Consider the following 24,415-nt stretch of genomic DNA (forward strand, 5'->3'; position numbering starts at 1 on the left):
TATCATACACGTTGTTAGTCACAGGTAGTTTCCGGTTAGGGACTTAATTCGCACACCTTGCTCTTATTCTTGGAAATGATTACACACGCACACGTATTTACTTTACTTTGCCCCATTCAAGTGCCACTATGTGGAGGCTCAAACGAAGATGAGCTGATGTATTATATGTACATACATATCTTCGCTTTTGTTATTGTTTGTTTGTTATTTCTAGCGCACGTGGATGACAGGCTTGTTGCCCGACCTTTTATCATAGACTGTGGTTATGGTTCCGATTTTAAAAACTGCGATATTAATACGTACATAAGTACGCAGTATATTACTTCTGTGTTTGCATATGTATGTACAATGCTCTCATGTTGGGGGAAACAATTGTCAACATTTATGTTTGCAATTCGTAATTTTTTATTAGTTCGGAAATTCTTTTATCGCAATATAATAGAAATATTTACACGAACACGATTGTATTATTAACTGTCCAAAAACCACTCATTTTCAATATATAGAAAATTATTTCGCATGTGTATGAAACTCTAGGAAAACGTGTTTTACTGTACCGATTATTAAAAAAAAACACGCTGTCATCACATATTTGTTTGAAGCCTCTTCCAACGTATATTGTACTAAATTTTTAATTGTTCATTTTTCGCTTTCGATTCTTATACCGGGTTGACACTAGGGATTCCAATTCTGAATATTCGATTACTTTTTATACGAACTTATTTTTTTTATTTTCAATCTACAGCACATTTAGTTATCTTGAACTTCTTAAAACTACAAATAAATAATTTAAAGCTACTATTCGAATATATTGGAATATTTGGGATCCCTAGCTGACACGATACAAGTGCACTAAGACCGAGTTCGCTAATATGGTCAATCGGACGTTACTCGTAATGTGGCAATGTCCGAGTAGAGTGACATCCGAGTAACGTCCGAGTGAGTGCATTCGTATCGTGTCAACCCGGTGTAAGAATCGAAAGCGAAGCTACATATGTATGTATATATATATTAATAAATAATTATTAATTACGGAAAAACATTGCGCATTATCTGACCTCGGTTTGCGTTGTCTCTTTTGCCAAAAGTTGCATGGGCGGCTTCTTATATTTATTCGTTTTGTCAAATCTAATACTAAATGAAAAAAAAAGAATTCAGAAAACAAAAAAAAAATGAAGCATCGGAAACATAAAAATATCATGACATCCGAAAAATGATCCAAAATGCAAATTAGCATCATTTTGATGGAATATTTGCCGATGAGCGTTGTTAAAATTGTCAGAAAAAATATCTACTGCAATTTTGTCTCTAAATAGACAGATATTTCTTACAAAAAAATTGGAAAAATCCTTCTTTTCAAATAGAGTGGCTATATTTGGATTAGTCTTCCAAATGTATTAGTAACTTATAGTAACCTCTGTAAAAATAAACTTGATGATATCCCGAAAAATAATGGATTTTTGTAATTCTTCTTTCCTTTTTTAGTATATTCTTTTTGTATTTTATTTCCTCTAGTTTGGTTTTATATTTATTTTTTGTTATTATAATTGTCAAACCCCTTGGGTCCATCGGATAATGCAGCTTTTCCCAAGTATTTTAAATAAAAAATAAACATGTATAGCAAAGATTTAAATATTTTTAATCTCTATTAGTACAACTGGGAGGATGGGGGGCGTTAAACGCCTTATTAAATTACAAAATAAATTATTATGTATGGTATGATTTTTGAAAATAGGCTGCCAAGGGGTAGGCGAATCAAAAGGTAAACCGATATTATGAACTAATATGTATGTTTGTCCCTGTATGTATGTACAAGGCTTTACTCCTAGTATTCTAAACAACAGAGAAAGCATCACTAATCGATTTCTTATTGCGTATATCGAAATCGTTTCATTTTATTGCAAACATTCGAAAGAGCAACGTTTGTACCGCGGAAAACCAGTGTGGGTCGTCGCCTATTTCACAATTCAATTTTTTAACTTCGTTTATCGGTCGTTCTCAAATTGTCGTTGCGTAAACATTCTGCGGCATGCAAATACGATTTAAATTTTAGCATACATAATATGCAATGTCGTTCCTGTTCGTTTGAATAACGCATGACATTGTACAGAGTCGAGATCAAACGTGCATTCTTAATTAGGAATCAAGGTGTGTATCACCGCAAATATCTACGGTGTGATTCAGTCGATATTGAATACCACTATGAATGTGTATATATGTACATATATATGGTGCTCCATATTCCATTCATTGTTCTATCCGACGCAGTGAGAATATCGTTACATAATTAAAAAAAAATTGCACATGCACGCTCCGAAATATGCGTTTCGCAACGTGAAGTGCATACGGTGGTTTTTTTGTTTTTTATTGAAACTCGGATACTTTAGATTCAGAATGCAGTTATTATTTGTTATTAATCGTTTTGGGGGCGTTATTTGTATCGGTTTCTCACGCGTTTTGTTTCGCACGCTGGCATGATAGTGTTTTAGATTTCGTGTTGAATGTTCCTCTATGTATGGTATCGATTCGATGCTGTATTGTTTCAAATTTTTGAGTATTATGTGTTTTTGAAGGAGACAGTGTGATTTTCATTGAGTCTGCGACACATCCTGTTGCATTTGAACACCATTCAGTGTATGTATATGTTACAGTCCGAGTGTTCACTCCGGTTCGTTCACGAACATACTAGTATGTTCATGAATGAACTATTTTAGTTTAAGTGCTAAGTTCAGTCAAAGTTATCTTTAAATAGACTTACACAAGTGTCGCATGAAATTTAAGCTGTCAAAACCATTGAGATGTCAAAACGCGAAGTATTTAAAAAATAAATTCAATGGAAACCACATTACAACGTAGCTATAATTCCTGTTTCCGTTAATATATTCAAAATATTGGAACCTAGAGTAAGCATAGAGGGTGGGACAAACAATTGAGAATACTTAAACTTATGCCTAATAGTTTGTGCATGAAGAAATTGGTTCGTTTGTTAAATTTTTATTTACTGTACAATATAACTGGCCAGTTTGGTTCATATTATGAGCAAGCTAGTACGTTCATGAACGAACGAAATGTACACTTCGACTGTAACATATTACATATGTATTCAATGTATTGTAGAAGTTGCTATAAATATTTAAATTATTATATACTAGTGTTTTTACCCGGCTACGCTCGGTATTTATAATATAAACGCTTAAACATGGCCAATCTAATTGTAAACATTTTATTAAATTTATTTGAATAGTTTTATTTCATTAAATTGAACGTCACTGATTCTACGACCCGTGAACAAACGAAACAAACAAACATACATACATATAAAGTCTCTTTCGAAATTATATATAAGATTTGCTGCATAAATGTATTGCATTATCGGTTTTTTTTATCTATGCTTCACGCAATAGATGACGTTCAAGAGAAAATTTGGCCTTGATATTTTATCTGATTTGAATCTAGTATCGATTCCTGATCATATTTTCATATATCATATTTTTTGGAGCTTATTCGAACATATTTAATCTTATCACACTGAAACTTTTGTAAATGAAATGCTAATCGCTACGTTATAGTTTTATATCTCCTAAATTGCATAATACTTTAGTTGAATCTTTTCTTCATACGATATTTTTTTCTGAACCGGAAGTACCTTTTTGTATAGGTTTTAGCTTGTTTTTCGTGCATGCATGTTAATTTAGTTAACGTATGGTGTTGTATATCTCATTGTATAGAACGTAGTCGATACACTTGCTTATAATATTTATATGATTGCTCAATGAAATAATGGCAGTGCTGAGAATTTTAAATATTGGTTGGATTCACCGTATCAATTCTAGATTTACTATCACAGTTCACTGCCGTGAAAACGTGAATTTTTCTTCGAATTTTGTTTGAGCTGTCAGATAAGTTATTAAATTAGCATCAGATAATGTTAATTTGTCGTTCCATCACATGGAACGTTCTGAACTATCATGATCAAGATGACACGATCGTATACATCAGGAATGAGATCGACATTTCCAGATATAATTATGTATGTATGTATATGCAGAATATAATACGTATTTGTGATCAATGTTTAATCATTGGTCACTAATGCAGTTACAATTTAAACGTGTGAGTTTCATATTCGTTTGAAATCTGCCCAATAACAATGTACTTGCATCGAAATCCTATTGCAGTGACTCACTTTTGATATTAAAATAAGTAATGGTGTGCAGTGTGTAAAAAAAAATAGGCTTTGATCATTTGGTTCCGTAAGTTAGATAGATGGTCGAATGTGCATTTTTGCAATTGCATCACCTTTTCGTTGCTACCTTCAAATATGCACATACATAGTTGATTTTAACGGAAAGAGAATATTTTTTTGTGGTATCGTATGTTATATGGTCGTGTACTTTTCGTTGAATTGTTTGCATTTAACGTACTTCAGTATGATTATCTTCAGGTATTCACGTTTTTATTTGATTAACAGGTACGTTACTTAGATTACAAATGTGTGCATAGTATTTCAAAAAATTCTTATCAATTCTACACAATCCGATAGTTGTCTTCATACGCCCACTTTTTTGCAGTGCTAAACTTTAATAGACATGAATTTACACAAATATTTTGCTTTTTTTTCATAATTTATTGTTTTTTATCGCATTTTGTTTGCATAATATTACACAGGTGGTGTATAATTTTTAACTGGTGTGCGACTTTGCTAACTTTACTTTAAAGCTTGTATGAATTTTCGATAGATGGCGCTATGTACTTGGTAATAATTTAAAACATTTTAGCGGTATGTACATATTTGGTAACTAACCTGAAGTGTTTATTCAGAATGTGGCCGTATTTTTTCAATATTTGCTCTGCACATTTTAATATGTTTGAAACCCAATCTGTCGAACAGTTTATAATTAATCAAAAAGAAATGTTGAATCAATACGTATTTGTATGAGTCATCGAGATTACACTTTTTTTCATTCGCGGAATTTTCGTATTGTTAACACTACTAGATAGTATTAGGAACGTTCTTGTGCAATACTGTGTCTGTCTTGCACAAGTGCCGAGAGCCACGAAAGCGGGTTATCTTGTCAGAAAACTCCACAACCATTGCAAATAATAAAACGCGAAACTATGCGCGAAGAAAGTACGTGGGAATGTTTTCTGTAGCGAAGTAAATGCATTTGGAACGTTTATTGGAAATACAAGATTTCGCTGGATCTATCTATCAACATTTAAAAAAAGACGAAGTGATTCACATACACTGATTTGAAATTGTACGTTTGAATCACACGGAACAAACAGGTTTTTCGTGCCCTTCCTAAGTCAGTGTCTTGAACGAGATGTAGGGGTTGTTGCCGGATATCCCGTGTTGCGGCTCAGCGAATCTGACCTCTTTGTTGTGTCGAGAATAGTCGGAGTTGAACTTGAAATACCTAATACTATGCCTATACATGCCTTTTTATAGTATTCATATTCATGCCTCGATACATTATGTAAAAATCTGCTTCATTTACAAACACACATTAAAAAAAAATGGTATCAACGAATTTTTCACATCTTCACAAGTAGCAATGAAAGTTTTAATAGTAAATTTTTTTTTTTTATATATACATACATATGATGTCCAATGCACTTAAAGAAGTATGGAACACTGTACGCTCGGCACTACGAAGAGAGAGGTAGGGAAACGAATAAGTGGGTGAGAAGTATTTATTTCAGTTTAAGTTTGGACCATTGTGGCCAGGGCCGGCCCTAAGAGGCATCAGACTAGGCACGTGCCTAGGGCGCTACGAGGCGCCCCCATTTTTCTTTTTTTTTGATTATTAAATTAAAAATAATTTGGTTTTCTTTGAACTTATAAAACATTCTATATTCAACTTAATTTTTCTACTCGAAGTAACAATACTGCTTGTAAAATATTACAATTTATGAGGAACGCAGAACTGTCAAATATCAACGATTCACGAATAAAAGTTGCAAACTGTCGTCGGTACAATGGTAATTTGAAATTGTGTTTCATATAAAATAGAGCTGAAACATGTACATATTTATATATACATACATATGTATATATCAGGGATGGATTTGCTTCACGAGATTAAATATCAACCAACCATATTCGAAAAAAAAATGTCTATAAATTGTTGAATATAAATTAATAATTAATTAGAGTTATCCGTTTATTTTATTTTATTCATTTTTATATATAAAACGTTTTTGTTTTTGTCTTAATATATTTTTCTTCAACATAAAATTTCAAGAACTTTCATGAAATTTATTGTTAAAAATGTATGGGGCTATCTGAAACCAATCTCCCTATGGGCGCCATATACCCTCGGGCCGGGCATGATTGTGGCATTACAGGAGTTATACAAAACATGTCGATAATATACAGAAATATGAGAAAACAAGATATGTATACATATATGTATATTAAGACAAAAATACATTTATACATAATCACAAAAAAAAAACAATAGCATTAAAATGATAACAGATAAGTATGACGGAGGTAGTGGATAATAGTGAAGAGATTAAAATGAGGTGACATAGATTGAGAATGGATGAAAGATGGACAAAATAACTGCTTGAATGGTACCCGTGACAGACTGTCGCCGACAGTGTAAAAGGTAGGCTGGACGGAAGATGAGTAGACGAAATTAGGAAATTGTGAGGTGAGATAGAGGAGAGTTGCTCAAAGCAGAGACGAATGGAAGCGTGTTGGAGAGGCGTTCATCCATTGGATTTTGAGTGGCTTTCGATGCTGATATACATATTATTTTACAACTGTACAAGCTTGACGCTTGCTAGTATTGGGTGTATTTACGCAGATGCAATACATTTTTGCAAAAAAATATTTATTTGAATGACACACTTATGTACATCCAACAGGAAGATCTATTCTAGTTAATGACTACTATTATATCAATTAATTCATAAAAAATAATAGTCCTAAAAGATTGATTAACTATAGTTATCTTTTGACTTTCATTCCTTAACATTTAATGATCGTTCTATGATAATGATAACCGTCATTGACAACACTGATCGCCAGTAGGGATGTTTGTAGAAAAATACTGACTACATTAAACTGTTTTCTAGAAAGTACCGTTTTTCTTCTGCATTGTCATTCATAACTTGAGATTTAGGACAGAAGAACTATCCTCGATGACGGCTAGTACCGCTTTTAACTGTTGTATTTATGACTTTCTTCGTACACATTTCTTTATTTATGACACAAGAACATTTTTCGCACTTATTATTGTTTGCTACTTTCACTTTTGTATTTTCATTCAAAAATCCTTTATTTATATGCGCGCTTAATGACAGAAAGTCATCACATGCTAATCTATTTTAGTGTGGAATTTTTATGCCATATACACAAATTGCGTTTATTGTTAATTATATGTGAATAAAAAAACCATATTACCGTATTTTTTTTATTATCAAAATGAAAATTTTCTCCATATCCTTCACTCTCGGGGGGGGATTTACCAGAGCAAATAATAATGTGAAAGGTTATCAAATGCAGGTCATTTTCGTACTTTGATGATTGGCGGCGTCGTTTTGACCTTACTGCGAATGTCAATTAATATTAATTAGCTTATTCTTCCTTTTATTTTCTATATACATTTATTTTTTTGGTTTAAAATACTGGGTCACAAATTTGGCTAATAGAGGTGATTGAACTCTGCGTACGTACCTACATATGTATACATATTTTGAGTGTCTTTTTTTTTCTCTTTACAGTTACGTATTGATTGTGTATTTTGCGAACATGCGATGTGCATATATTAATTTACTCTATATATGCCTTTAAAATTAATATTTCTCAAAATTACCATTCGACATCAAAATAATGTTTGTTGTGAATGAAAAGCACACTCACGATGGATTATTCGAGAATATTTCATAAGCAACTATGTTCATAACTAATTTATGAATACAAATACAATTTTCTTCTGGCCTCTAATGGTAAGAAGACACTCAAAAGTGAGGCACGGTGTGCGTAGATACACTCCAGCTGTGAGAGGCGTATCTTAATGTATTTATTAATTCATACAATCGTACTATTTCGACACGTTTCTCGTGCATTTATTCAAATATAAGAATCAGTGTTATCAATTATGTACTGTCATACGAGGATAAAATATCGCCGAAAACACTCCAGGGTGTGTTTTGTGAAGGGATGCGAAGGTACAGATTTGGCCTATCAAACTCATATCTAAAACTATTAAATTAAAACACGTACCGCATACTTCTGTCTACCTGAAAGGTAGCCACTGTTAAAACGAAATATTGTTTTTGAGTCTAAAATGATGGACTCACAATCCTCCATCAATTGCGATTTGCTCTAAACAAACCGCCCTCGTCTTTATTCTTAATAGCATGATCAATTTAAACTTAAATCACAACAAAAATTGTTATTGCTTTCTTCAGATTTATATTGTCTTCTTAAGATATTATTATGGAAACTTTTTAGGGAGAATTATTTTAGTATGTTTGATGATGCTTTTATTTGCACAGAGCCGTCAACACGATTCAGTCAAATATAATTGGCAAACTGTGACAGGAGATGATCGATCTGATTTTTATGTCATCTGTGTATAGGTATGTAGATCCTGTCGATAGCAACTGGCAATCATCGATTTTTTTTTTGCAATTTCAGCCAGGTTTTAAAACCACGACCAGTAAGTAGGTGAACACTCTAAATGATGTCTTGAATATTTCCTTGTCCAATTTATGTACAAGGAAACTCGTGCATATTTACATTCATTGATGCATTTGTGGTATACTACAGTGTAACTTGATAAGCTGCATATCAAATTAATGAGTCAGAACTACTGATGTTTTGAAAAAAATCTGATTCTTCTGACGCTATCTGCTATTTATTTAATCAATTGCAAAATTGCTTTTATCTCAAATCGCTATTCGTCTTTATACCCTAGTACAGTCTGATAAAAACATGCATGATTCCAAGCGCGTACGTTCGCCACTCGCTCGACTTTTTCATTCAGCTGAACGAAATCGACAACAGCACTGCATCGGTTTATTGACTTTTGATTTGAGAGTCGACATTATCGATGGGGCAGTGTAAAAAACATAAATAAATAACCAAACGGAATATGTAATGAGCGTGTTGAATGTCGGAGAGAACACAATAGGCAACAGGTGAGCGCGAGGCCTCGCGTGGCTGAGCTCAGCCAATTCAGTGCGCGTTGCAACGCAGACCTCTTCACACGTCTCCAAACCATCTTCAAAACATACCTGAAACTCTGAAAAACTATCGTGTGAAATCTTGTGCAGTTCGGCTGTGATTGTGCTGTGCTGGACCCTCGTGTAACGGGAGTCCGACCTCTCGCCGGGTTCACTCTTCGTCTGAAATGTAAAATGCGCGACGCAGGACCCCGTTGCGGTGATCATGTCACCGACAAGATCATCAGGTTGTTCGGATGGAGGCAGAGTTATCCCGTGGAGAAGCTCCAGAGGAGTATCCAACCCAGGATAGATTCGGTGAGATTCGTTATCGGATGATTTCAATCTGAAGGGCTCCGTTCTGTACATACTTTCTATGATTTTCCGCTTGCTTACGTGTCAATTTTATCTTATTAATTAAGACTTGCTTCCCAAGCTCCCCCCGCTCATGTATTTATTCATTGCTTGGATTTTTTTTCGTAATATTCTATTCCCATGAGTTGCGATAAGGTGTATTGTTTTAAATGCGACGGAGTTTTCCCACGAGATCTGACTCTTCTTCAATGCTAAACGCGAACGTTGAAGTTTTATATTCAAGTATGGATTTTTAAAATTTGTCCTTCAGTGTTGAATTCTTGTTTTGAGAAATTGTCGCTTGTGTCAATATAGTGCTAATTTTCACCTTGTTTGTATCTCTCTCTCTGTCGTCATCAGGCCAATTAACCGTCGCCATAATGACTGTCCCGTAATGTTTGATTATTTTCATAACCTCTGTGATTTAATGAATTGAAAACGATGGTTTTAATTTGACGTGTTTTTGGTAATCTTCTTCAATTTTGTATACGATTTATTTGATCGGAAGTGTTTCTGGGATGCTTTTAAGCACTTTCATATCGAATTATGTGTGTTTAATTTAATTCTATCCGGTAGTTTTGTTTCTAACCAATTTTATAATCATATATCGTACAAATAAATGTACATATGTATACGCAATATTTCCGCTATTACGTATAGAAATGATTTTTTTATTATATTAGAATTACTACCGGAATACCGCTTCAAATTAATGAAAGAAAGGTGTTATTTTATGTAAGTAAAAAAAAAAACGTTGATTTTTCAGTACGTTTCATACGTTTCATCATAATAAAAGAGGTTTGTAAAAATATACCTTAAGTTAAGATAAATATTATACATTAAAAATAGAGAAATGCAAATATTATACATGCATACGCATCAGAAATTAATATGGACTCTGTGTTATGTCTTATGTATACAGAAGCAGCCGTGCTAAATTTGCTTTTATAATTGACATTGTAGATTTTCTATATATGTATGTACATATGTGAAACATTTAGCAGCAAAGTGATGTGCAGATTGGATACAAACTTATAAAACGCTTGTCAACATTCGATTCCAAAGATAAAGAAAATTTCCCTTAAATGTGAAACTTATATCAATACATTTATGTACTTTTGTCGACACACAGAGTTCAACGCAGCTCGTGTATTTTTGTTTACATAGTTTTACTCGTAAAAAAACTAGCTCGCCTGATCTATACTATGGCAATCCAGGCCAAAATTCATTCCTTGGAATATTTTCGGTGATATTTTATCCTTATATTGACAGTGATCAATAGCGGTGATATTCCCATATTTGAAGAAATGATGGAGACACTTGTCTAAATAATAATATCGTACGAATTTACAATGACATAAGGATACGACCATCACAGCTGGAGTCTACCTAGGCAAGCTGTGACGTACGATTTATTGTCTGCGCCCTTATGCACGTATGGGTTCTATGATAATTCCTAACAAGAGGATTACCCACGTTAGTATTGCTCACACGAAGATCCCAAACATAAAAACGAAACCAATAGAAAAAACTCTTCTGGGAAATAGTACGTTCACCGTACATGTGTATCTCGAGACTCACAAATTACCCAGACCTCGTTTAAAATTATCGTATCGTTAAATTGTCTTTTGCAAATAGCCGGTCATTATGTATAATTGTATTTATTTATTTAAATATTCCTTCGGTAATTTATACTCGTATGTTTGCGACCGTGCGTGATATGAAAGTAAAAAGAAAGGCGTTCTCTCACCGGTATTAATTTTCATTATTGTGTTTGCGAGCCGGTCAGTTGGAAAATGTTTTAGTTATTCACTAAAAAAAACAACGAAAGAGTGAAACTATTATTATTTCAAATTCGATGGATTACATAAACGATACGATATTGCATTATGATAAATTAATTGCACAATTATGTCGCTCATTTACATATGACGACTGGCTCCGAAAATGTGGTAATTTTTCAAACACTGATTCTTCTGTGTTTTGTGTTGTTTTTTTTTATTGTTTGATGCGGATCAGTTTCCGCCGTTGTGTGCCTGTTTTCGGTGAAAGTATACCGGCACTGGAGCTCGAACTGCTCCAGTGACGGGAATGACATGGCAGATAACCACGGCTCTCGGTTTCAAATCCTATTATTACCGTGTCAAACGGCCGATGTCGTTTTGCTTCCTATGTCTTGCTAACAATAATTGAAATTGTCATGAACGAATTCAATCGAATTATCAGTTTCATGTCTGCAATCAAACTTATATGTATATTCATAGTTTAAATAATTGACATGTCCGGTAGTAAAGAAGAAGAAATGAAGAGACGTATGAAATTAGGATGGAGTGCATTTGGACGAATGAATGCGGTTTTTAAATAAAAAATGCCACTTTGCCTGAAGAAAAAGATCTTCGATCAACGTGCTTTGCCAGTGATGACGTATGGATGTGAAACTTGGACATTGAACGTCAAGTTGCTATACAAAATCCAATTTACTCAAAGAAGTATGGAACGTTGTATGCTTGGCATAACGAGGAAAGACAGGAAACGAAAAACGTGGGTGAGAAGTATGACAAGGTTTGTGGATATAGTGAAGAGATTGAAATGAAAATGAGCGGGCCACGTGGCTAGAAGAATTGACGAAAGGTGGACAAAAGAAATGCTAGAATGGTACCCGAGAGAATGCAAAACTGGTAAAAGGAAGACCGCAGGGAAGATGGGTAGACGATGAGTAAAATGTGTGTAGTGAGATGTATGAGAGTTGCGCAAAGCAGAGACATGTGGAAGCGTGTTGGAGAGGCCTTCATCCAGCAGTGGATTGCGAATGGCTGTAGATGATGATGATGATTCAATGTAAACCATTTTCTGATTATTTGCAATTCGTTATAAGCAACTTTTTCGTCAAACTACACAGTGAAATGATGCAACTTAACAATGCTACCCCAATAATTCCTAATAGATTAAGTAAATATGTATACTTCCAGATTTTAAATTCAAATTTTATTTATTTTTTATTTTGTTTCATTATACAATTCTCGATAAATATTAAAGAAGGTGATTAAAAACATGAACAAATACAAATACATATAATACAGTATATCATAATGCAAAAATATAGGCAAATTTACAATAAATTAAAAATTTTATTTAGTTTTCCTAATTTTAACATAATAATACTATAGAAATACTAAAGCATTGAGAGACTTATCCTCCAATGCCGATCTCAGTTTATTACAGAGGTATACCAATATTATATTTATATTCGGTCAAGAATAAAACTGATTTTTTAAGAGAATTACAAGAAATAATTAAAATAAAGTATTCACCTTCTTCACCGAAATCAGATATCATCATCATTATCAAATATGATGATGATGATGATATCTGATGATAAATCTGTAGTACATTTTTATAAAATTTGCAACGTTCATCGATTTTTAAATCAAAGGCATAGATAAAGAAAAACATGTTATAAAAAGTGAATATATTTATATTCATCTATCCTCATCGTCAATCTATTTTAGGAAAATATTTTGTTAAATAATTCTTTGGATGTCATGTTATTTTATTCGTTTATTTCTATTTGGTATTATATTCGACATAAAATAGATACGAAAATGATGATGGTTATTATTTTTTGCGACCCGGTTGGAATTCCCTCTATGTCTAAACATATGTAGAAATATTCAAATGTTTTCAATTTAATTTTCATATCCGATAAGCGATCAATTTTAACTACACATTTTTATTCTTTCAACATTTCCACTTGACATATGTATTGTGGCATCGACGATAGTACACCTGTATGTAAGCACCTGAAAGGCCTTCGAGTCTTGAACCACAGATATTAAATACATATATACATACGGTCTGATAACATTCCAATCTTTGGTTTACACCTAAGCTCAAATACACCTTGACGTGAGCAATTAGTAATTTAAATAATAATTTCGCGACATATCTACATACATTTGTTTATATAGTACAACACAATTAAACCATGAACGTAGATAATCCAGGTGACTCCATCTATTCCAAGTACACCTGTAATCACAGATTAGTCACCGACCTCGCACTGTTAATTACATTAAAATTAATTAACATCGTCTCTACGAAAGGCAATTGAACTAATATTGCTGTAATCAGTGGTTGCTTCACATTCAATCAATCGATAAATGACATGATCAAACGTGCATTTATTTCTTAAATCGTACATTTTTAAACCCATCCAAGATAGTTGTGTTCGAAACAAATATATATCCATACGTCGGCTTATATTTATTTATTACAATTTTGTCATAGTGACATACCATAGTCAGTATGGCACGTTACGGTCCCAAATTAAACAATCCCTCAACTATGTAGATCAGTATATTTTAGATAAAACAATTAAAAATTAATATAAATCTGGTTGAGTAGCTTGATGCCCTTGGCAATAGGCGATGAAACCATGTACGTGCCCCATGTGAAGAGAATAAGGACGAAAACACACCAAGAGGCAAACTGCACGTTTTTTTTAAGATACTTTTGCACGTTGAAAATATACGCATGCGCGCATAACCATTCCTGAGGCACGCAGTCCCAAAAAATCACCCCCTAGAGTGTTTGCAGTGATATTTTATCCTTGTAGTAACATTGCTTGCTTTGACAGTGATCGATAACGGTGATTCCCATACATATTTGAAGAAATATAAGAGAGACTTGTCGAAGTAACCCTTCGGTGTATTTTCGCTTTAAATTGCGGTTTCTAATTTATCTGAGTTGGCTGGGAACATTGAATATGACATGACGGCAATAGCGCTAGCAATTCCAAAAAAAATATGATATTTTTATTTTTTCAATTGATAACGTTCTAATTATGAAATCCAAGATGAATGAACAAACTAGTTTGGCAGATCAGCATATTTTTTTTGTAAAAGTTTCATGCCTTCTACTTATTATACATATATATGTATGGTTAAGTGCAACTTTATTTTCACTTCCGTTTCCTCGCTCCCATATTAGTCGGTACTTTAATCTATTCCTTACAGATTTCTGATACAATGGATTTCTTTCTAGATTTGCTTCTTTCAAACGTACATATTTATTATTTTCATACATAGTTTCGCGTCTCCATCATTAGCTAATTAATCATTATATCTATTCAATATTCATTAATATGTATTATTATTATTATTATTATTATGGTGATTTATGCTATGAAAGGAATTTAGTTTTCAATGCGGAAGAATTGCGGTACCAAGAAGTGATGTCGCTTACGTTTTGAATGTTTTCAATGAATTATCCGCACGAAGTATTTATTAATTCATTATTAATAAATTAAAAATTCTGACGTTTTCACTGAAAAATTCCTCGTCGACAAAAAATTCCAACCAAATACTTTCTTCGGACGTTACGTGTTGCGTGTCATTTGATCCAAGTCTTGGTTTCGATTTTAATCGTATTATGTATGTACACGCGGATAATACACTTGTTAAAAGCGAAAAGACATATTTCAGATAATTGTGTAATTTTCAACACGTTCAACTAATTATTCAACCAATTTGCGAACACGATACATCATTTGTACAACAAATTCATAGTAGAATCGATTGAGAACGACGCTCAATTAAAAATGTAAATACCTCGCGTTCATATAAATCATTTTATCAATTTCAGGATCAATTTCGAATACAGTGACAATATAATTAATAATGATAATTATATTATTGGTACGTCACCAATCAAGACAGGATTACGTTATCTGTTATCGTTTGACCCATCCGTCATGAACTGCTCGGATTTTCCCATTTTTTTTTCTTCCGATACGTTTTATTAAGATTGGGTCGCGTTCTTATCGTTTTATTTGGGTTTCTACAGGTGAACTTGTCTTGTGCTACGATTGGAATTGAGATTGAGCATCACATATTGACGTCATCTCTTTATCCCAATCCCTTCCGGGTATTTTTCCTGCCGGATATGCGAAAAATCCTATTCAATCGCGTTACTTGGTCATTATAGCTGTATGTACTGTATATGTAGTTTGAAATCTGTCAATTTAACTTCTAGTTTCATTTATAGGAATTTGCTTAGATTTTGGTTATATATGCGATTCCATTCTTACCTCTGAGGTATCTTATTTCCGCTGTCTAAAATCTTTATTAGGATTCAAAAATTGTATCCAGCTAAAAATCCTGATCCCATGCATCTCTGTTTTATAACGTCTAGGATTTAGGAATTATTTCACATGCCGTTTTCTAACCTACATAACATATGTAAAATGCTTCTGTGACCGAAGAAATATATATTCGATTATTGTCTTACCACTAATGACGTATGGATGCGAAACTTGGATATTGAACGCCAGAATGTTGCATAAGGCCCAGTGCACTAAAATAAGTGTGGAACGCTGTATTCTTCGCATAATGAGAGGTAGAAAAAATACGTGGGTTAGAAATATCACAAAGGTGGTTTATGTAATGGTGTGAGAGTAAAGATATTTAATTTACAAAATAGTGGGTGACGTAACTAGAAGAATGGACAAATTAAATGAAATGAAAAAAAAGGGCTAGAATGTTATCCGAGAGAATTTAAAACGGTGAAAAGGAAGGTCGCATGTGTAGATGAAATTAGGAAAACAAATGGGGTGAAATGGATGAGAGTTGCCCAAAACAGAAACGAATAGAAGCGTGTTGGAGAGACTTTCATCCAGGAGTGAATGATGAGTGGATGATGATGGTGACGACTTCTATTAATGTGTCTTATTCTTCTTCCTGATGATGATGATGTACAGAAAACGGAATACGTGGGTGAGACGTATGACAGGTTGATGTAATGTTAAAAGTGAAGAGATTTAAATGGCATTGGGCGGGTCATGTATCAAGAAGAACGGACAAAAGAAGTTCTCGAATGGCACCAGAGAGAATGTTAAAGGAGCCACAGGGGAAATAGGTGGATGAAATAAAAAAAAATGTGTGGGATGACATGGATGATAGTTGAAAAATAAATCAAAGACTAATGGAAGCGTGTTGGAGAGGCCTTTATCGAACAATGGATGGTGAATGGCTATTGATCATGACATTCATAATTTACACTTTATTAATCTTAACTGAATGTTGATGAAATTAACACCATTAAATTGACTCTAAAAAGCAAAATAAAATCTTTCCAACAGTGACGTATATGCATACACATTTATTATATTATTTAGTAGTTCTAAATACGTCAACGAGAAACAACCGAATAGTTAAACTGAGCAACAAAAATAAATATCAGGGCGGAGACTAGCCAATCTTTACTAAGTTTGACCCACTGAATTCGAATATGATATTGATTTTTGTTGGTGGGCGATCGTTTACGAGATATGAGCGTTTAAAAAAATCCGCGATTTTTACAGTTTTTTGGCTTTTGCGGTCTTTAACTCAAAATTTAGGATTGTTACGCTCAAAGTGAGTACTGGAATCAATAGTCAGATATTTTTCCTATTAATTGTTATATTTCATTGCTTTAAAATACTTCTAATTCATTGTCTAGCGAATTTTAAAAGTCCGACCGCTGTACTCTTTGAGGTGGATTATATGCCATCTCGCTTGCACCTAACATATTACGCGATACAACCATATATACAAAAGCATTTAAATTGCAATTACCGCTTTAGTTAGTACGTTTAGATAAAAAAAAATATTGAGATAGAAAACCAATCCTTATAAACGTGGTGAAATAAAAAATTTGCCAAATAAATGAAAAATAGCACGGAAAAAAAATATATTTTTGACTTTTTTGGCTTGTCTCCGCTCTGGTAACTCAAAAACGTGATTTTTTGTTGCTCAGTGTTATCAAAGGCGTTAAAAAATACTAATTCTCTCTTGTAATTATCGATTGCTTCAAATAAAACTAGGATTTTTTAACGCCTTAGATTACTATTCGGTTGTTTCTCGTTGCTTTATTAGGCAACTTACTACTAAATAATAGAATAAATGTTTATGATACACGTCACTGTTGGAAAGATTTTATTTTGCTTTTTTGGAGTCAATTTAATGGTGTTTTAATTTCATTAAGATTCAGTTAAGATTAATTAAGTGTAAATTATTCCACTTTTTAAAGCAATATCAACATTTAGATTATATGGCGTCATTAGTATCTTAATAAAAGTAGTTTCACTCGAATTTTAGTGTGGTTTTATTATGGAGTATGAAATTTTATTGCGCCTATCAATTCATTCGAGCGTCGATTATTTATCGAACTCCTAAACGATTTTACAGATTTATTTCGATCGTTTTTGAAGTTTCTATTCGAAATCGATCCGTGTAATTATCCATTAATGACCTATGTTCGTACAGCACACGGCCACAGTCGCCTGTCAAGCGTGTCGTATTTTGACTCGATCCATCAAACGGAAACGATGGAATTCAATCTGGAGGGTGTCAAGTGTACTATTCGATGGAAAAATGCACAGTGCTAAATTTCGCATCCAATTGGCATCTTATTCATATTGTGGAATTCAACCACAATGACCCTATTCAGCAGGCCGTGCCTCCCATTGTGAATATCTCTTCTGCTAGAATTGAATATTATTATCGAACAGTTTCAGTAACCGTTGAACGTTAACGTATGTGTGGTTTTGACTTTTTTTTTCTTTCTGATCGTGTGAAAAATTCATTCTAAATTTTATTTTTACATATATACCAGGAAGGCCTTACAGGAAAATCCCAATGCGCCTTCCTGGCCAATTACAAATACAAATGCAGCATTTTTTTATTATAAGTCGTTGAATTGCGAGACACTGAAAAAACTCGCAAATTAACGAGACATCTATGAATTGTACATAAATTTTTATTGTACATCCATCAAATTTCAAATAGTGGTGACATAGTAGGTAGGAAGGATTTTTAGCCATTTTTTTTTCCGGGAACCGTTTCAACAATGAAATCAGAGAAAATTGGCAAACTCTGATAGGAAACGATCAACCTGGAGTCACAAATCCAGGTCTGACCAACAGCATACTCTGAAAAATTCATTTTCATTCAGGGATAGAACCCGGCACCTTCTTGACGGTAAGCAGAAGCTTAACGTCCGAGCTATGCTGCTGGCTATATACCTATACGAGCTACTCTAACCGCTAGGCAGATGAATTTCGGTCGCTTATATGTATGACTGTCCCGTTTTGAACTTTGGAGTCAAGTCGATCTGATTTTGATGTGGATCTGTTTTTACTTTTTTTGTAGTTGGATTTACGGTAACCTCTGGTTTTTTGTGTGTCTTCATCATTATTCTGACGTAGCCACTTCCTATTTATTACTTGCGTAGGAAGCAACCATATACAGACACTTTGGCAAATTATTAAAACAACACCCGTAAACCCGTCATGTCTTCTTTCGATAGACTCTTCAAATAAGGACGTATCTAATGTATGGTCGCAAAATAATTTTTATTTGATTTGTCTGAGTTTTATTATATTGGGTTGTGCTGAGTTCCAAAAGATGGTTTGGAACTCATTCGCTACAACTTCAGATTTCTTATTAGTTAGGGCGATACACGTTCAGTTTATTTGTGGATGCGAAAAAAATGCGTTTTGTATTATATTTGGGTGCATGAGTAGATCTGGTACACGAAACCTACAATCCTTTCAACAAGACCATCTTAAACATCATCAGTCGAGCTTTATAAATGAGATGATTAGGTATACAATTTATACGATCTTCGTTTTTTTCTCACAATGATATATTAACGGATAGAAAAGTTTTACAAAAACACTTTTACTGTATGTTAAGAGGAAAATCTAAAACCTCCTTAGTGATTTCGTTTTATAATCTTTAATAGTAATACATCTAATTTTGCTGAACTTTCATATGCATAGTCTTTGAGCGTGTTTACATATATTTTATTCTGTACGCTACCCAAAAATGTTTTTACAAATCTAATACAAATATTAGTTCTACGTTCTAATATTAATTTGCAATTGTAATATCTACAGTTCAATATGTATGTCCTTACAAACTTTCAGTAGACTTTGTGACATATAATGCTATAAACGGTTGACAGACTATTGACCGAATGGACACTTGACCGACGGACACTAAGCCGAACGGAAATATGGCCGAATAAAATTTCTAATTGTTAAATGTATCAAAAATATGAAATTTGAGTGAGGTCGAGGTGATTTCCGAATAATGTATATGTTTTCAGGGATTTCGATATACAATTATCCTAATGTCCTTTCGGTCAAACTTCCCTCGACCTAATGTCCGTTCGGCCAAAAGTCCATCGGCCAAGTGTCCATTAGGTCAAAAGCCACGCACAAGTTGTGGAGTCGGTTCAAAATTTACCGACTCCGACTTTTATGATTCGACTCCAACTTGAACGAATTTAGTAAGATCTACTTTTCTTTCCAACATACAAAATCGTTAGTAATAAAAGTAATGGCGATTTTCAAAATATAAAAATTTAAAGGAATTAAAAAATCACTAAAAATTGACTTATTGTAATGAAAATGGGTATAAATAAAAAGTAAGTCCTTTCATAGTATACGTGTATGAATTTCACAAATAAATCTATTTAATAAAAAAAAGTATGAGACGGAGGAAATCGGTTTTGGCCACAACACATCAAAATACGTGCAATTCAACGATTTTATTTATAATGTAATTTAAATTTACGATTTTATAAAAAAAAATTTTTTTTTGAGCAGCATCTTCACATTACAGGGGTTGCCTAAATCAAATTCTGGTTTATACGCAACCGGCTTCGGACGTGCATTTATACGATCATATTATTTCGACAAGTTTCTCCTACATTTCTACAAATATGAGAATCGGCGTTATCGATTACTGTCAAACCTATGTCAATAAAAAGATAAAATATCACTGAAAACACTCCAGGGGGTGAGGCTTGCGAAGGGAAGCTGTGGTACTGATTTTCTGTGGCAGCTTAATTTGTATTTGTATTATCAATTAGATTTCAAATTGTGCAGTGTTTCTCGAGGTGGTATTACACACGTGATATCATATACGATTCGGCGAGTATAAATTGCAAATCGGACACCAGTCTAATATCGATACCATCACGACACAAATGCAAATGCAGGGTGTAAAATTGGATGTGCATCAACTTGTAAACACCGAGTTACCAGTGGCGGCGCGGGTGGGGTTTCGACGTCGTAATTTGCGTCAGTCAAAAGGCGTCCGTAACGCGGTTCACCGGATTTTCCAACGTAGCTTCACCGACGTCTATAAAATCGCAATTTCCATCTGCTAAATTGCATTTTCACATTAGGAAGCGGCTCCCATATTTACATCAGTGCCGCGCCCTTTTTTTGTATATCCGTCGACACATCCTTTTCAATTTCCCATCGGTTGCGAACCAAGTATTTCAATCACACGCAACTTTATTGAAATCTTTATGATTTTTTTTTAATTTTGTTGCGTATGAGCTATTTTTCAAGTCACTCGTTCACATACTATTTCTATGTACATGGTGCAATAAGTGTCTGTTGTATTGTTTACCTGAATACGTTTCCACGTTTATATATATAAGTGTGATTTGTTCCGAGTTTTGATGTGATGTTCAATTTGCATGTTTTAGACCGTACTTGGTCAATTCAAAACCGTTTGCTGGTCGTATTATATGCATCTTCGGTTTAACGGTATTGCAAAGTAAGCTCAAAACACCTGTATTATTATGTTATATAGTATGCAATTTATGCAGAAGTATGCATTTGCAAATAACCTGTCGCAGAGTGGTCTGTTCCACGTGAACCGCTAATTGAAACCCTTTCGTTTCTTCCGTTAATGCTCAAAGCCATGTAAGTGGCCTCTACGAATGTTCCAGTTATGTGCGAAAGAAATTTCAAGTGTCCTAGTCTGAAAAATGTTCGTGTTGTCGACGGATTTGGTGTAATGTTTCAGTCATTCGATTCAATGGCGGGATGTGGTGATTCTTCGTTCGTGAATTCAATTTGTGACAATGACTTTTCGGCGTTGTGTTATTTTTTTTGCGTAATGTCTCCTTGAATTCGTTATATTGTGAAAAATCGGAATGGCGAATGAACAACGCGCGCCGATTCCTCCTCCTCGTTGGAAGAAATTAGCGAGATTAGCAGCTGAGAAACGCTTAGTAAATAAAGTGGTAAACTCAGTTATATTAAGTACATGTTATTAATAACTTTCGCTCTGTTCTGAATGTAATATATGGTATTTCCAAACAAAATGATTAACTCTTCTTGGAAATCCAACTAGTTATTAATTTTACCTTTTCTAGTCTCACTTATAATCTTTTTGAGTTCTAAGAGTGTCATCAAAGTATAATTTTTGATTAAAATATAATAACTAGGACAGTATATGTAGGTCTAAAGTTTAAAATTAAATATTCATCCTACTCACCCAATCATTGTCCCTTATTTTATATACCTTTTTACAATGCTTTCATACTAGCAGTGAAGGTATACTCTCACTGGCGTTTTAGGGAATTCATATTTTTCTAATACTTTACATTTACTTCTGATACTTATATTAATGTTTTCTTATTCTTTTACCTCTGACAAAATTTTTTCGATATCTTATGTGTGTAAATGTTTAATTACACCAGAAGGCAAATTTGATGAAGTTTAGATCAACTTTTAGAATTTGTCCAAATACAACTTCATATGGGGACCGTTTGATTCCCGATCGGAACTCCCTATTTTTTAAAAATTGGATCGTCCTCAGTCCTTTCTTCCATTTGGTGCTGTTATGATCCGACATCCATGTTGAAAATATGTTTTCAATGTTCTGATTTGTGCAATATGTTTTCACTGATTGAGTTGGCGAAAGTATACTTCTACCAGTGAAAGTATAATTTCACTGGGTAATATAGATTCACAATAACAGATACAGGTAAATAACTTCTAAAAATCAAGTTTCTGTTTAGTACATATATAATGTATTTTTACAAGCCTCTTATTATTGTATAATCATATCCCTTTGTAAAAATTGAAGTTCACTAGAGTGAGTACTTTCATTAAAAATTAATTCTTATGCATTCAACTCGTATCGAGATAATAAGTCTTCCTTGTAACTACATACATGCATAGTGTTAGCAATGCATGCCCTAGTTTTTTCTCATTCATGGCAGTGACATTGACGGTAGAACGATGACTAAAAAGCCTTTAGAAAACTCGCTTCTTTGAGTTTAGTATAGTGTAAATATTTAATGTATGCTTTTTATGCCTCTTATACAAACAAAACATTGTTTCATCAGTTGGAAAACAAGATTCTATTTTATTATTCAATTCATCGCGCCCTATTAATGGATTCTCTGTGCATTATACTGAAACCGTTAATAAGTTCCAGTATGACAGTAATTTCATTTTCCGATTTTTTATTACAGGGATCAGAATCATGGATAGTTGTGCGAAATTTACGATCGGAAACTGGTGGAATTCTCGATCCAGACGATCAGCTGAAAGATGTAGCAGATGACAGAGAAACGCTGGTGGCTACGCTCGAAGGACGACATGATTCTCATTTGCATCATGGAGGAGACGGGGCTAGCGGCAGTTCTGTGGGAACGGCCAGTCCTGATCTATTTCGGGTACATTGTAACATTCAGTTTATTTCTTATTTTGTGCTTAAAAATGGATTTTTATTTTATGATTTTGTTTTTAGGGAGGTAATGGACTAGGAGTAGGTGCTGATGCCTGCGGTGTGGAAGTTGGAGCTGGTGGTCCGGGGGAAATGGCTGCAGGCGGCCTTCAAGTACGACGTGGTAGTGAACCTACACTCAATCAAGATAATATTCCACTTGGTCAACCAACTGTAAGTAAAATTGTTATCATATTTGAAAAACAAAATAATGTATTTTTGATTGAAAGTTTTTTTTCAATTCAGATGGCGGCATCGAAAAGATGGTCAGCAGCTGTAGTGTTTAGAGATATGACTAGTTCCCATATGGTAAACGATAACATGGATTCTCAGTTAAAGGATAAACAAATGCCAATCCACAATGATTCCAATAAACTACATTCACATTTAGGTCAACCATTTCAAAGGCAAACGAATAGACTTTCAATGCAATTTTCTGGTCCCGGGTTGGTTTTTATTCTTATTTTTAATCATATTATATTTGTAACATATTTTGCATTTTTATTTATATTATTGTTTCAGGAGTGGGAATTGGATTGATGCTGCAGATCGGGTACAAGTTAATAATACTAAAAGTTTACCAAGAGATTCTGCTAGGAAAGAGCCTTTAGGTCAAGATACTAGTGTCATTAATAGTCAAAATCATAGGTGTTTATACTTCTTTAACTACTGAAAATAACTTTTTTTAATAACTTCATTACATAATTTTCATTATAGTATCAAATATCAAAATTTAAACATACCTGTGAAACATAACTACCATGCGTTTGATTTATAACACAATACTAATCGTCTTTGGCTGAAATTCTTCATAATTATTATAGTAAAGACGTATTTTTACACTGTAATTTTATTTTGTTAGGGTTGAAGATATGCTACGATGGGTATCAGGTGTAAATAATAATCTACCACAAATGCATATGCAAGAACGTCCATTAGATAGGCTGCCAGAAATACCAGGTGTTATAAACATTTTTATGTACATGTTATTGAAAAATGTATGGTTAATTTATACTAATGAAGGTGATTTATTGGTTCTTGTTTTTAGTGAATTCTTCTAATTTAATGGATAATGTCAATGGTGGAATGGAAATTGATGTTGGTGTATCGGTTTCAAGTCGAGGAGGTCAACTCACAACCGTTCTTCTCGTGAAAGGTGAACGTGGCTTAGGATTTACAATTACAACTAGAGATAATCCCACTGGAGGGATATGCCCTATTTATATTAAGAATATTTTACCAAAGGTATAATAATTGATTTAAATTACCGATTATATAATATATGTACTACATATAAT

General features: G+C 33.6%; 1 protein-coding gene across 2 annotated transcripts in view; it reads left to right on the plus strand.

Moving 5' to 3' along the window:
- The window catches only part of baz (par-3 family cell polarity regulator), a 43,384-nt gene that overhangs the window by 13,660 nt on the left and 5,309 nt on the right, over nucleotides 1–24,415 (plus strand). Inside the window, exons 1-7 of one of the 2 annotated variants that reach the window (XM_077429266.1) lie at nucleotides 9,199–9,501; nucleotides 22,864–23,067; nucleotides 23,142–23,291; nucleotides 23,364–23,563; nucleotides 23,640–23,765; nucleotides 23,980–24,077; nucleotides 24,166–24,362. In XM_077429266.1, the coding sequence (XP_077285392.1) occupies nucleotides 9,379–9,501; nucleotides 22,864–23,067; nucleotides 23,142–23,291; nucleotides 23,364–23,563; nucleotides 23,640–23,765; nucleotides 23,980–24,077; nucleotides 24,166–24,362 (1,098 nt within the window). In that variant the 5' untranslated portion in view covers nucleotides 9,199–9,378. Of the gene's footprint in view, nucleotides 1–9,198; nucleotides 9,502–22,863; nucleotides 23,068–23,141; nucleotides 23,292–23,363; nucleotides 23,564–23,639; nucleotides 23,766–23,979; nucleotides 24,078–24,165; nucleotides 24,363–24,415 lie in introns of those variants that run through there. The other variant, XM_077429267.1, reaches the window with a different exon arrangement.

Source organism: Arctopsyche grandis, chromosome 4, assembly GCF_051622035.1.
Source record: "Arctopsyche grandis isolate Sample6627 chromosome 4, ASM5162203v2, whole genome shotgun sequence".
In the NCBI taxonomy this organism is placed as follows: domain Eukaryota; kingdom Metazoa; phylum Arthropoda; class Insecta; order Trichoptera; family Hydropsychidae; genus Arctopsyche; species Arctopsyche grandis.